Here is a 15281-nt window from a genome sequence, read left to right as displayed (position 1 = left end):
CATTCTCCAGTAATTCTTTCAAAGGGGATACACAAGAAACAAATGTCCTGAATTCTTCAATATCGAAAAACACCTTTGTTTTACCCTCAAAATCAAATGCTAATTTGGCTGGATATAAGATTCTCGGCTTAAAACCTTTTTCCTGCAGAACTTTGATGATATTGGCCCACTTACTCCTAGCATCCAGGGTGCCCAATGATAAGTCTGCAGTCAACCTGATTCTAGTTCCTCTGTAGGTTATTTCTTTCCTTTCTCTGGAAACCTTTATGATTTTCTCTTTATCACTGGAATTGCAAATTTTCACCAAGATGTGTCTAGGAGTGAATCTGTTTTCATCAATCTTACTGGGTATTCGGTGTGCACTGACAATCTCAAGACTTGAATCTTTCTTCAGCTCTGGAAAGTTTTCTTCAACTATTTCTCTTATTAGGTCCTCTGCACTGTTCTCTTTATTCTCTTTTTCTGGAATACCTATCAAACGGATATTGGCACTTATGGATCTATCCACATCTTAACTCCAGGTTCTCCTCTGTTGTGAGTGGCCATAAATGTCATCAGAGGTATCCTTATAAGAGAGGCAGAGGAGATCAGACAGAACAGTGGATGTGAAGGGGGCAGGGATTGGAGTAGCCATGGGTGAAGCTGGAAGAAGTGAGGAGTGAGTATTCCCATACGTCTCCAGAGGGCGTGCTGTCCTGCCCAGACCCTGACTTTGGGGCACTGAAGGGATTCACACTTGGCCTTCAAAACTGTCAGAGGATACATTTCAGTTTTTAAGCTGCTAAGTTTGTAGTAATATGTTACAGCAACCACTAGAAGAAAATGTACCATCCAATAAGCTTCTTTTTCTCTTTAGATGTAAGATGTTTGGTTCTGGAATTTACTTTTTTTATATATTTATATTTCTATGCGATTCCTATTTAGTTAAGACTATTTTTTTTTTTTACTTGTGAAGTAACATTTATGATAACTCCTTTAAAGTGTTTGTTTACTAAATCCACCTTGGCCTTCTTCAGGCTGGTTTCTTTTAAAGATTTATTTATTTATTTGAAAGTTAGAGTTACACAGAGAGAGAGAGAGAGGTCCTCCATCTGATGGTTCACTCTCCAGTCGGCCGCAACGGCCAGAGCTGCACTGATCCAAAGCCAGGAGCCTCTTCCAGGTCTCCCACGCGGGGCAGGGCCCAAGCACTTGGGCCATCTTCTACTGACTTACCAGGCCACAGCAGAGTAGATCAGAAGAGGAGCAGCCGGGACTAGAAGCAGCATACATATGGGATGCTGGTGCTTCAGGCCAGGGTGTCAACCCACTGTGCCACAGTGCCAGCCCCCAGGCTGGTTTCTAATACATACTTTTTCTGTCTTTATGAGTCATGTTTTGCTGTGTGATTTTTTTTTTTTTTTTTTTTTTTTTTTTTTTTTTTTTTTTTTTTTTTTAAGATTTATTCCCATGAAAGGCAGAGTGACAGGATTCTTCCATCTGCTGGTTCACTCCTCAGATGACCACAGTGACTGGGGCTGGGCCTGGTCACAGCCAAGAACTCCACCCTGGTCTCCCACAAGGATCAGGAATGCCAAGTACTTGAGCCAACTTCCACTGCTTTCCCAGGCACAATAGCACGGATGGATCAGAAGTGGAGCAGCTGGGACTGGAACCAGCACTCTGATGTGGGATGCTGGAGTTCAGGCAGCGGCTTACCCCACTTGTCACAACTCTGGTCTCCACCGTGTGACATTTTCAGTCTAGTAGTTTTCAGTTGTGTAATGGACATGGTAGGTTGTGAGATTCCAATTTCTGTATCGGCTTGTGAATAGTGTTGACTTTTATTCTGGCAGGTAGCTTGATTATTGGCTGATCATCATGAATTTTATCAGCTTTTTTTTTTTTTTTTAACTTTTGTGAGGTTCAATTTGTGGAAAGCCTAAGGTGTTTTCCCAGCTTCTCTACCTCAGTGGAACTCAACCTCTCTATTTGTTTTCAACAGCTGCCTACCAGATTACCGTGAACGTTAGTGGCTTCAAACATACATTTATGGTCTCTCAATTTCTGTAGGTCAGGAGTCCGCGCTCACCTTAGCTGGATTCTCTGCTCAGGATCTCAGAAGGCTGAAATCTCATCAGAGACTCAGAGCGAGGGTACTCAGTTGTTGGTAGAATTCAGTGCTTGCACTTGCAGCACTGAGGCACCTGTTCCCTGTGTAGTTGTAAGCTAGGGGCTTGCTCTCCACTCCCAGCATCAGCCCACAGGTCCTAGTCAGGCAGCTGGCTCACAGGATCCATCTTCAAACCAAGCCAGTCACCTCTCCAGTGTGCCCCAGTGCCGTCGAGTGCCTTTATTACCTGAGGATTTTTTGTTGTTGTTTTTTAAACATTTATTTTATTTATTTGAAAGAGTTACAGAGAGGTAGAGAGGGAGAGAGAGTCTTCCATCTGCTGGTTCACTCCCCAGATGGCCACAGTGGCTGGAGCTGGGCCGATCCAAAGCCAGGAGCCAGGAGCCTCCTCTGGGTCTCCCACGCGGGTGCAGGGGCCCAAAGACTTGGGCCATCTGCTGCTGCTATCTCAGGCCATAGCAGAGAGCTGGATCAGAAGGGGGCAGCCAGGACTCGAACTAGCGCCCATATGGGATGCTGGCACTGCAGGTGCCGGCCCCACCTGAAGGGTTTTCATCTACAGGACTGACCATACAGTTCCTCCCCTCCCCTTACCACAACTTACGTGGCGACCACCCACAGCATCCCCTACCCCCTTCTGCGCTCAGGACGCTGCACCAGCTTCAGTTAGCTGGCCCTTCGTTTCTTGTGGGGATCCTGTGTGGGAATGCCCACTGTGTTATGGCAACAGTTCAGTGAGGCTTCTCTCTTGTTCTTCTGTCTTACGTGTCAACTTAATTTGTAGTTCAACCAAAGAACCTAGAGGGGTGGAAGGGAGGCTTTTCCCCTATAAGAGCTTTAAGAACTGTTACTTCCTTGTAGCTGGAAACAGAAATGGGACCTGATTCTGCACGTTGTAATCTTACACAGTGGAAGTTCCACTTTCTCCCTCGCAATGATTGTTAAAAGTCCACTCAAAGTCTTGTGAAAATTTAATTTTTTGGTAATGTTTTCTTAAACAAATTTAGATAATTGATATAAGTAATTTAGAACTAAGGAATTATAGTTAAAATACTGATTGTGTTTGATAAGTCATCTTAAGGCTTATGTTTTAAGAATGAATACTTCTTAAAGAAAAATATGTGCTTTATAATTTTTATAGGAAACTCAGAAAAAGGAGACTATGTCTCGTGGCAAAAGGAAAAAAACAAGCAATGAAGCTGGAGATTCAGGTACAGGATGGTGTTTTATTTCTTTGTAGTTTATTTACTTATGCAGAGCCACCTCCCTTCTGCTGATTCCCTTGCCCCAAATGCTTACAACAGCTAGGGCTGGGCAAGACTGAAGTCAGGAACTCGTTCCAGGTCTCCCACGTGTGTGCCAGGGACCCAGCTAGCGGAGCCATGACCTGCTGCCTCCCAGGGTGCACATCAGTGGGAAGGCGGAACTGCGACTTGGGACTGGAACGCAGGCCCTTGAGTATGGGGTGTGGGTCTCTCAGCAAATAAACCAACTGCCAAATGTCTGCCCCAGAATATGCATGATACTTTGTCACTTAGTCAAAGATGTAATGGAAAAAAGTGCTGATTGGTTAAAACAGTAAATTGTTACTGCTACTTTGAAAAATGAAGCATGTGTGACTTTGAGGTAACTATTTTTAATGCTTTGTCGTGAAAATTTTCAACATACAACAAACTGAATTTTACAGTGTATATTCACCTACTATCTGGATCTCACAGTTAACACTTGAGTTGTTAATTTGTCCATTAATGCATTTCAAAATAAATTTGACATTAGTACATTTCTTTTGAATTATTTCAACGTATACATCATTAACCAGAGTTCTATGCTTGTTTACCATTTTTTTTCTTTTTTTAAAGATTTATTTGGGGCTAGCACTTTTTAGTAAGTTAAGCCTCCACCTATGGCACCGGCATCCCATATGGGCACTGCTTCGTGTCCTGGCTGCTGCTCTTCTAGTCCAGCTCTCTGCTATGGCCTGGGAAAGCAGTAGAAGATGGTCCAAGCGCTTGGGCCCCTGCCACCCATGTAGACACCAGGATGAATCTCCTGGCTTTGGATCAGCCAAGCTTCAGCCATTGCAGCCATTCAGGGAGTGAACCAGCTGATAAAAGATTCTCTCTCTCTGTATCTCTCTGTTTCTCCCTCTCTGTAACTCTGCCTCTGAAATAAATAACTAAATCTTAAAAGACTTTGAGAGGCAGAGTTATAGATTGAGAGAGAAAAAGACATCCTCTATCTGTTAGTTCAGTGTCCAAATGGCTACAATGGGCAGTGCTGGGACAGGCTGAAGCCAGGAGCTACGAGATTCATCCTGGTGTCCCACATGGGTGGCAGGGACCCAAGCACTTGGCCACCCTCCATGGCTTTCCCAGGTACATTAGCAGGGAGCTGGGTAGGAAGTTGGAACATCAGGGACTCTACCTGGTGCTTATATGCAGCAGACTTAACCTGCTGTACCACAACACTGCCCTCCTAGTTCTTTTCTGTTAATGTAAAATCTGCATACAGTGAAATGCCTAGATCTTGGGTATATAATAGCTGAATTTTGGGAAATGCAAACACTTGTGTAACTCAAACCACTATTAACATAACGATGCTTCCCATTCCTCCCGAAATTTCCCTATTCCCTTTGATGCCTGTCCCCTCTTCACATTCCCAGAGACAGGGACTTTGGTGCTCTTGTTTTCTACCATAGATTAGCTTTGCCTGGTGTGGGATTTCGCATGGATGGACTCCCACAGCATGTGCTCTGCTGTGGGTCCGCCTTGGTGTTGTGTGTGATGTCTGTCGTGTGTGGCATTGCGCTGCACCGCTGCACCACAGCCCCGCCGGCACTCCCTGATGGATGCTGACTGGATTCCAGGTTTTGGCCCTCATGAATAAAGCTGCCGTGAACCTTCTCTCACACATTTCCTTGTTAACACGTGTTTTGGTTTCTCTTGGGAAAATATAAAGAGTAGAGCTGCTGAGTCCTAGGGTGACCAAATTTTAAAAACCGTATGCCCAAAGTGATTGTATGATTTTACACACCCACTAGAAGCTACAGTGTAGATTTTTTTTTTTTGGACAGGCAGAGTTAGAGAAAGGTCTTCCTTCCATTGGTTCACCCCCAAATGGCCCCTATGACCGGCACACTGTGCCAATCTGAAGCCAGGAGCCAGGTGCTTCCTCCTGGTCTCCCATGCGGGTGCAGGGCCCAAGGATCTGGGCCATCCTCCTCTGCCCTCCCGGGCCACAGCAGAGAGCTGGACTGGAAGAGGGGCAACCGGGACAGAATCTGGTGCCCTGACTGGAACTAGAACCCAGAGTACCAGTGCCGCAGGTGGAGGATTAGCCTAGTGAACTGAGGCGCCAGCCTGCAGTGTAGAATTTACTAAGAATAGAATGAGCAACTTCATGGGAAATAAATTTAAAATAGATGCAAAGGAGACACATCTCCACTCTATCCATGACTGTGGCATATAAACCTGTAGAAAAGAAGGCTGATAAAACTAGCTCTTCAAGATCACAACCAGGATAATCCTACAACCACCAGGGAAATACAGTCACTAGAGAAAAACATTCCTGTGGAGACAAAGCAAGAAGCAGTTAAGGCCTAGTTCCAGGCGATTTTCCGGGTGAGCCTAACAGCCACTTAAGGAACCCTCCACTCTAAGCCTGCGACAGTGACGTGGAAGGAGAGAAGGGAAGGTGCCCCGTGCGTCTCTGCAAACGGGCTGAATGCAGGATGAGATGGGGAAGGGCTGTGGCCATGTCCCGGTGCGGGAAGCCCAGCTGATGCCCTCTGTCTCCCATCCACTCGACAGTCGTTTCAAGTGGAGAGAAGACTTCATTTGTGGGAGGTATGATCTGACAACTTTTAGAGAAAGTACAGGAGTGTATGACTCTGAATTCTTACAGAAGACACAAAAAGGTTAGCTGTGAAGGAAATGAGTAAGTTTAGCTGATAAAATCAAGGACTTGTGCTCATCCAGAGACCATGAAGAAAGGCACAGGGTGAGACTCAAACAGCAGTAGCACATGGGGGTGATGCACACTCTGCCAGCCCGGTAGAAGGAATGGGCAGGTGGCATTATGGATTTTTACCGGAGAAGAAACAGTGAAAGGTTTAAAGACAGTCCATTATGAGTGACAGAAATGTCAGCTTCAGTTATGATGAGACCCTTCTGCACCTACAGTAGCAGGATTCGTGCACAGAGACAAGACACCAAGGCCTTTAGTAGGAAGTAGTCTTTTTATTATTTATGCCAGCATAAGGCCCAGGTGGGATTTCTTATCTAAAAGCCTAAGCCCAGAACAAAGAGGGCTGTTTCCTTAGATATGGCTTTAGCCTCTTTGTCTCCCTTACTTGGTTCCATGCCTACATTGGATTGGATATTGTGATGTTACATGGCAGCCACAGGAATTGATGCAGTACTGGGCGTGTATACATTTTTCCTCCCACGCACATACTGAGCTGTAGCTGTCTGCAAGGGTTAACAGCATTGCTGTGTACTAGCAAGCAGGACCTGAAGTGGTCCATAGAAGCAGGTCGGGACTGCAGCGGAAGCATTCACAGGCAGGCAGGTAGCAGCCACACTTCATTCCCAGGACAGATGCCTCCCTTTTCCTTTTTCTGACCTTGGGAAGGCTCTGCCACAACTTTAATCCTTTTAGCAACAAGTTTAATTAAAAGACAAAGTCCTCTGCCCCAAGGCTGCATTGGCAGATAGTTAATTCTTCAGGGAATGAGGTTATGGGCAGTGGGAATCCTTACCCACTGCAGGTAGAAAGCTATGGTAACAATTTTGAAAACCATTTTGGCAACTTCGGTAATGTTGAAAATACACAAAGTCAGAGACCTGGCTGGTGCCTGTGATACATTTCCTAAAGAAATTCCTTGTGAAACGTATTTATGAGTGTTCGTAGCATTATTTTTTGTGCTATTAAAATCCTGATAGCAGTGCTGGCGCCACGGCTCAGTAGGCTAATCCTCCACCTAGCGGCGCTGGCACACCGGGTTCTAGTCCCAGTCGGGGCACCGGATTCTGTCCCGGTTGCCCCTCTTCCAGGCCAGCTATCTGCTGTTGCCCGGGAAGGCAGTGGAGGATGGCCCAAGTCCTTGGGCCCTGCACCCCATGGGAGACCAGGAGAGGCACCTGGCTCCTGCCTTCAGATAGGCACGGTTTCCGGCCGCAGCGCAAACCAACGGCAAAGGAAGAGCTTTCTCTCTGTCTCTCTTTCTCACTGTCCACTCTGCCTGTTTAAAAAAAAAAAAAAATCCTGAAAGCAGTCAGTCATGGTAGAATTGATAGGTAAATTGTGATATACTTTTGCAATGAAATAGAAAATTAAAACTTTTGCTGGCATAAATATAAAAAAGTCAAAAATGTAAACTGAACTCTTGTTTAGGAATATGTATGTGCCTGTAGCATAAAATCAGGACTGATACAGTGATAAACAGACTTCTGAATAGTGGTAACCTGCAGGTTGGCAGGGAGATGCGTGCAGGTGGGGGCCCACTGGCTGCTTCCCATGTTAATGTTCTCTTTCTCTAGCTGCTCAGTGATCTCAAGGTTGTGCACCTCCATATTTCACAGGCAAGTGTTCTTGTGTATAGAATATAACTCATAATTCTGGTGCCAAGATAAAAATGTTAAATAAGTAAAGACAGATTGGATATAATGGTTCTTCATAATTTTTGTTAATCTGTTCCTTAGAGCTTAAGGAAGATTTTATTTGGACTAATAAGATCTTGAGATACTGTGTTTTGTTTAAAAAAATATATAGTACCTTTTGGAGGTTTCAAGATGGCAGAATTGGGAGGGAGCTTCCTGGTCTAGTCTAGGGAAAGATAGTTTAAAATAAAAAAAGGTGAGAGACTACAATCTCAGGGAAGAGTTAGGGAGAAAACAGCAGAGGAAACTCCACGCAAATTAGAGGGACACAGTTGTCCTACATGGAGGTGTGGACATGACAACTCAGGGCCCCAGTACTCAAACAGTATTTTTCACTTTGTGTTTCTATGTGGGTGCAAACTGTCGAAATCTTTACTTAATATATGCTAAACTGATACTCTATATATAAAGAGAATTGAAAATGAATCTTGATGTAAACTGAAGGGGAGATGGAGCGGGAAAGGGGAGGGTTGCAGGTGGGAGGGAAGTTATGGGGGGGAGCCATTGTAATCCATAAGCTGTACTTTGGAAATTTATATTCATTAAATAAAAGTAAAATAAATAAAAGCTCAAAGTAGAACTGTAGGTCTTCAGAATCCTACTACAGAATATTACAGTAACATTTTAAAACAATGCACCGAGTAATCATGTATTCTGCAAGTGGCCAGTTAACGGAGGGATTAAAGTTCACAAAATACTGTCCTTGCCGACAAGGACTTTATCGGGAGTGGTGTTGGACAGCTACACACAAGATAAAGGGCAGCAGAGCTTTTGGTTGCTTCAGCAGAAATGGGAGAACCAAAGAGACGGCAGGAAGAGAGTGAGCATACAGACGGGGTTTGTGAGGGAAGCAGTGGGCAGGAAGCAGTGAGGATGGCGCCTCCCATAGGATTCTTCAGCCGGAGCTGCCTTTACCCGATGGGAGGCACTGTTTTTGTTTCAAGCTTTCAGAACTCTGTCTCTAGAGCCAAATACGAACAATCAGCATGTTGAAGTTGACTTGTCTTGATATTCTAGGTATTTCTGACAGCGTGCATATTTGGTGTCTAGAAGGAAAAAAGAAGAGTGACCTCATGGAGTTGGATATTGTTTTGTCTGCATGTGAGAAAGCAATCCGGGAGCATAAGTAAGTCTTGATGTTCTAGTGCATACACGACTGATTCCCCTTCAGGTACGACTGTTGCTTAGTGGGCTTTTGTATGTCTTCTCATTATTCTTACATCTTAGATATTTTTGTTATGATTTTCCTTAATCCTGTGAGTCACTAGCAATATGTTTTTATATGTCGAAATATGTGGCTTTTTAATTTATATTTTTGTATGAACTCTACCTTAACTGTCGTCGTCAAAGATCCTGATGGTCTGGTGATACTGACTTGAAATGTTGAGGCTTTCTTTATGGCCTAGCACGTAATCCGTGCGGAATCTCTAAATACTAGATCTGGGGAGTTTAATTATTGCATCTGGATGGAACCAGTAATTACTCAGTTTTTCCTGGTATTTGTGCTGTATATATTTAGAGACCATTTTATTAGGAACATCATGCTTTAAATTGCTCTGCCTTATAAATGAGACATTTATCATCAAGTAATGGTGACCTCCATTGCTAGAAATGCTGTTTTGTCTTAATATCTATTTTAGCTAATACTGATATGCATCACTAGCTTTCTTTTGCTAGCATTTGCCAGACGTGACATTCGTATCACAGGCGTACCTAAGACAGATCGCAGGTTTGCTTCCAGACCACTGCAGTAAAGCAAATGCCACAATAGAGTCACGAATTTTTGGTTTCCCAGCACATTTGGAAGTTACATTTATACTATACTGTAGGCTTTTAGGCATATAATAGCTTTGTGTCTAAAATATATATATATATATAACTTAATTAAAAACATTGTATTGCTGAAAACTGGTAATGATCTCTCTCAGTGAGTCATGCTGTTTTTGCTGGTGGAGGGATCTGGCCCCGAGGTTGACAGCTGCTGAATGATCAGGGTGGTAGATGCTGAGTGGCTTTGACAATTTCTTCAAATAAGGCAAAAACGGAGTTTGCTGCACTGGTCGACTCTTCTTTCCCTGAAAGCGCTCTCTGGGGCATGAGATGCTGGTGGGCAGCACTTTGATCGGTCCTGACATTCTCTCTGCTTTCCCAGCGATGTCCATGCACGGTCTCAGTCTCCTGTTGTCACGTCAGCCGCGTCACAGCCTCTTGAGCAGGTGCGGGGGCCATCGGGAGAAGCCCCTTTCTCTGTTCAGCCCGAGCGGCAGCTCCTGTCTGCCAGGTTTGGCCATGAGAGCGCAGCCGTTGGGTCGCGTCTTCAGGCTCCGCTTGCAAGTCTCTGCTCTTGCTGCTTCCCTCACATCCGCGGTTACTTTCTCCACCAGTCCTGACCCCCGTCACTCGTCCGGAAGTCCGGAAGGAGGGAAGCCACGTCTTTCAGGTCCTGTTGTTGTTGATAGTTCTGACCTCCTTGCAGGGATCGCGAAAGTTCTTGGTGGCATCTAGAACTGTGAATCCTTCCCAGGCCGGAGGGTGGGGGCCTGAAGCCAGGCTTCATCGTTTGGGCAACAGGCAGTCCCTTTCCAAGCGGCTTGTTGGGGAGGTGCAGGCACCACACGGACCCTGGTAGGGTGTCTGGGGGGCGTGCAGAAAGGCACGTGGCTCAGCATATTGTCTCAGCAGGTGCGGGGGCTTTCCCCGCAGCAAGCAGCCCACGAGGCTCCAGGTGAACGCTCTGTGCCGTTTCATCGGGGGGGGCCTCGGTGGGCTGACAGCTTCTGACTATCCTTTGTTTTTCCTGACTTAGAAGTGGGAAGGTCTGCTAATGTATTTCTTAGATGCACGCATGCATGCAGCCATTTATCCCATTTGTTGTTTGTTGCACTGTTTTGGTTTTTATATCTATTTCTGCTTGGTTCTTTTTTGTGCCTTCAGTTCGCGTCGTTCCTGGTTAGCATCCTGGGAATACTGTCTAAAATCCATTTGATGGAATCAGCTCTCCTAGGGGTTTTCCTCTGGGAGCAGTTGTGCTGCTCTGGCGTTGCTTCTCTGGCCTGGGAGCTTGTCAGGAGACAGGAGTGCCAGGGATGGAGGCGGCAGGGCCGGGGAGCGGGAAGCCCAGTCGCTTGGCCGTCACCCCAGGCCCCGCAGAGAGCAGTGCCAGGAGGGTAGGTCACTCCCTGGGAAAGGTGAGGAAACAGCTGCCCAAGGTCAGTCTCCCCACTATTCCCCAGGCCTCACAGGCCCGGGGCTGCCTTTAGTCCTGAGGACCAGGAGACAGGGTCGAATCCCTGCCAGTGACAGGTGTCTGGGAGGCCGTGTGTGCGGGGACGGTGGGGAAGACACAGGAGCCGGCCCTCAATAGCCAGCCACAGCCTCAGCTCTCACCTTTCCCCTTTCAGAATCCCTCCCCTTGGGGTTCACAGCCTTGTCTGGTTCTGTGGCGGTTCCCCTCTGGGGTTCACCCGCATTGATGTGGCGTGGGGCGGGTCTGTCACACTAGAACTCAGCAGTGTCACTGTGAGGAGAGCCTGGTTTTTTCTTCTCTGCTCTATAATCCAGAGCCAGTTTGCTGTTAAAACTGGTTCTCTTAACGCACCAACACTGGCTTTTGTTATCCTTTTCTCATTCATAAATCACCTAAAGACTTACTATAGACTTGGGATATTTTAGGGAAACTGGCCTTGTTAATTTACCTTTTAGTATATTTTAAATTTTTATTTATTTGTTTGAGGGATAGAGGGAGCATCCATCTGCTGGTTCACTCCGCAAATGCCTACAATGGCTGGGGCTGGGCCTGGGCCGGGCCGAAGCCAGGAGGAAGGAACTCAATCCAGGTCTCCCACCTGATGGCAGGAGCCAAGTTACCTGAGCCACCAGCACTGCTTCCCAGGGTCTGAATTAGCAGGAAGCTGGAATCGGGAATGAGGGCCAGTTATCCAACCTAGGAGCTCTGATATGGGATGTGGGTGTCTCAATCATTGGGCTAAAGAAATGCCTACCCTTGGGGCCAGCACCATGGCACAGTAGGTTAATTTTCCGCCTGCAGCACCGGCATCCCATTTGGGCACTGGTTCGAGTCCTGGTTGCCCCTCTTCCAGTCCAGCTCTCTGCTGTGGCCTGGGAAAGCAGTGGAGGATGGCCCAGGTCCTTGGGTCCCTGCACCCACATGGGAGACCCAGAAGAAGCTCCTGGTTTCTGGCTTCAGATCAGTGCAGTTCCAGCCATTGTGGCCATTGGGGAGTGAACCAACGGGAAGGAAGACCTGTTTCTTTCTCCTTCTCACTGCCTGTAACTCTACCTCTCAAATAAATAAAAACAGTCTTGAAAATAATAAATAAATGCCTACCCTTAGCATATTAAGTTCTTGGGAAGTGACTTAGGAAAGGGACAGATTGGAAAATCCAGGACCTAAAATGCTTGAAAATCTGAAACTGAGCACCAACATGAAGCCACAGTGGAACATTCCACACCTGACCTCATGTGACAGACTGCAGTCAGAACACATACTTAAAATGTCGCATAAAATTATCTTTAAGCCATGTGTTTCAGGTGTATATGAAATATAAATGAATTTTCATGTTTAGACTTGAGTCCCAGCCCCAAGAAGTGTCATTATGTATATGCACATACTCCAAAATCCAAAACAATTGCAATACAAAATGCTTCTGGTCCCCGGCAGTTTGGATAAAGAATACTTCACTTGCATTTTTCACAGACTTTTAAAATTACAAAACAACATTGTTTTTTGTTGCATCAAACAATTCCTGTGAAATCACTGATCTTGTGTTTTTGCAACCTCTAGGTTCTCAGCCACGTGGAACACTTCCCACTTTCCAAATAAACACCTGTTTGGGGGTCTGCTATTTGTAATACACGTGACAAGCCTGAACAATTTTTTTTTGCTTGTCAACAGACTCGCTCGTTGTAAGCAGTATGTCAGTGTGTATAAGCAAGGAAGTATGTCATGAAATGCAGACATCACACATTCTTAGGATACTCCATAACTAGGTCTGCATGAAGTGGCCAGGTTTTTTAAGGCACTAAACTTGAAAGAGCTGTGTCTGAGCATCCTGTGTAGACTGTCACCTTGTGGCTGATAGAATCCATCAGTTTATCATCATTAGAATGAACCGCAGCAGAGAGGCCTGGCCCGTTTTTCTTATTAAAAAAAAAATTTTTTTTTTGACAGGCAGAGTGGACAGTGAGAGAGAGAGAGAGAGAGAAAGGTCTTCCTTTTCTGTTGGTTCATCCCCCAATGGCTGCTGTGGCCGGCGCACCGCGCTGATCCGATGGTAGGAGCCAGGTGCTTCTCCTGGTCTCCCATGGGGTGCAGGGCCCAAGGACTTGGGCCATCCTCCACTGCAATCCCTGGCCACAGCACAGAGCTGGCCTGGAAGAGGGGCAACCGGGACAGAATCCAGTGCCCCGACCGGGACTAGAACCCAGTGTGCCAGCGCCACAGGTGGAGGATTAGCCTATTGAGTCATAGTGCTGGCCAAAAAAATTTTTTTCACATCTGAAAATTTGGTATCTATATTAAATTAGAAATTCTTCTTCACAAGATAGGACGTATAATTTGTACCTGTGATAACATGACGTCATAAAACTTGCCATCTTAAGCATTTGTAAGTGCACAGGTCGGCAGTGTGAAGTAGATTGTCACTGTTGTGGACCCCGCTCTAGACACTGTTCATCTGGTCAAGCCCAAACCTGTGTCCATTAAACTATCCCCTTCTCACCAGCCCCTAGCAAGCACTCTTCTACTTTGTTCTGCAGACTTGACTACTCTGTGTAACTCATAAGTGGGATCATACATTTGAGGGTACTTAAAAACAAAATGGAATTAAAAGATAGTTATTTTGGTGCACAAAATTTTGAAACCCATGCATAGTTTTGCCCTAAAATCCATTTTCCACAAACCTTCTGAAGACCCCTCATATGCGTCCCTTTGTAATTAGCTTATTTCACGCGTCTGTCCTCAGGGTTAATCCACGTGGTGGCCATGTTGTCAGAATTTCCTTTTTAAGGCAAATAGAAGCTTTAAACGGATGCAGCTCCATTTGTCTGTTCTTGCTTTTGTTATCTGTGTGTTGATGTGACATGCAATCCCTATTTTTTCCACTTAGGATGTTACTGTTTTAGTCTTTAATGCATTCTGAGTGCATTTTGAAGTATGCATAGTGTAAGGTAAGGGCCAGCTTCACTTATTTTACAGGTGGACCTGCAGATTTTCTAACACCCCTTGCTGAAGAGCCTGCCTTCCCCATTATGTAGTGCTGGCACCACACTGATGATCAGAAGCCCCCAGTGTACGTGAAAGTTTGTTTCTGGATTTGCTATGCAGTCTTATTGGTCTGTGTTTCTGTCTGTATTCCAGTGCCATCCTGTTTTGACTACTGTAGCTTTGTAATATGTTTCTAAATCAGAAAGTATGAGGCCTGCAGCTTTCTTAAGATTGTTTTGGCTTTCTGGAGTCTTTTGATAGTCACATGAATTTTAGGATTTTTTCTAGTGCTGCAAAAAATGTCACTGGAGTTTTGATAGGAGGTGCAGCGAATCTGTGTATTAAGTTTTCTAGTCAATAAGCATGGAATGTCCTTCCAGTTATTTGTGTCTCTTTCTCCGCATTCCTGCCAACACCTGTGTTCTGGTGGTGTTTACAGTAGTCATCCCAGTGAGTAGAGTGCCATGTAGACCTGTCTGCATTCCCCTCGTGTTAGTGTTGCGTGTCTTTTCAGGTGCTTCATGACCATTTGTACCTTTGGAGAAAATGAGTGATACAGCAGAGAGATACAAATTATTGTTTAATTTTTTTTTTCATTTTATTTGAAAGGGAGAGGGAAGGGGTGGAAGAGAGATACTGATTTCTTCCATCTACTGTGGTTCACTCCCCAAATGCCTACAATAGCCGAGGCTGGGCCAGGCCAAATCCAGGAGCCAGGAAGTCAGTCCGGGTCCCCCACATGGCTGGCAGGGACCCAACACTGAGCCACCACCTGCCGCCTCCAGGGGTGCAAGTCAGCAGGGAGCTAGAATCGAAGCAGAGCTGGAACTCAAACCAGGCACGCTGATGTGGGCTATGGGCCGCCCAAGCAATAGCTTCACCACTGCATCAAACCCCTGCTCCCAAGAGTTCTAAATTCAAACAGTAAAACAAATGCCAGAGATAAGAAACACTGTACAAGCTGAGTGTCCTTTATCTGAAGTGTTTGGGACTGAAAATGTTTGATTTCTGAGCTTTTCAGATTTTGGAATACCTGCACACTTAATTGGTTGAGTGTCTTTAATCCAAGAATCCAAAACTGAGTGTAATGTTGGCACTCAGCATTTTGGATTTCAGAGCGTTTTGGATGCTGGGTTTTTAGATGAGGGGTGTTCAACCTATTATGGATAGCTATAGACTGCAGGCTACTTCAGCAACACAGAATACACATTCTTCTCAAGATCACAAGGAATATTTGTCAAGACAGATCACAATCTAGGCCATAAAAAACACAACCCTAAGA

General features: G+C 45.4%; 1 protein-coding gene across 20 annotated transcripts in view; it reads left to right on the top strand.

Annotated features, from left to right (window-relative positions):
- The window catches only part of LOC127482610 (centromere protein U), a 49653-nt gene that overhangs the window by 24204 nt on the left and 10168 nt on the right, over window positions 1–15281 (top strand). For 15 of the 20 annotated variants that reach the window (XM_089325639.1, XM_089325640.1, XM_089325638.1 and 12 more), the window contains 2 exons: window positions 3255–3324; window positions 8791–8899. In XM_089325639.1, coding sequence (XP_089181765.1) covers window positions 3255–3324; window positions 8791–8899 — 179 coding nt within the window. Of the gene's footprint in view, window positions 1–3254; window positions 3325–3456; window positions 3894–8790; window positions 8900–13990; window positions 14040–15281 lie in introns of those variants that run through there. The other 5 variants (XM_089325651.1, XM_089325650.1, XM_089325652.1 and 2 more) reach the window with 2 other exon arrangements.

Source organism: Oryctolagus cuniculus, chromosome 2 (assembly GCF_051225735.1).
Source record: "Oryctolagus cuniculus isolate XC-2025 breed Fujian yellow rabbit chromosome 2, ASM5122573v1, whole genome shotgun sequence".
NCBI classification, from domain to species: Eukaryota; Metazoa; Chordata; class Mammalia; order Lagomorpha; family Leporidae; genus Oryctolagus; species Oryctolagus cuniculus.
Note: the sequence above shows the minus strand (reverse complement) of the source record. Positions and strands in the feature narration are given on the sequence as shown.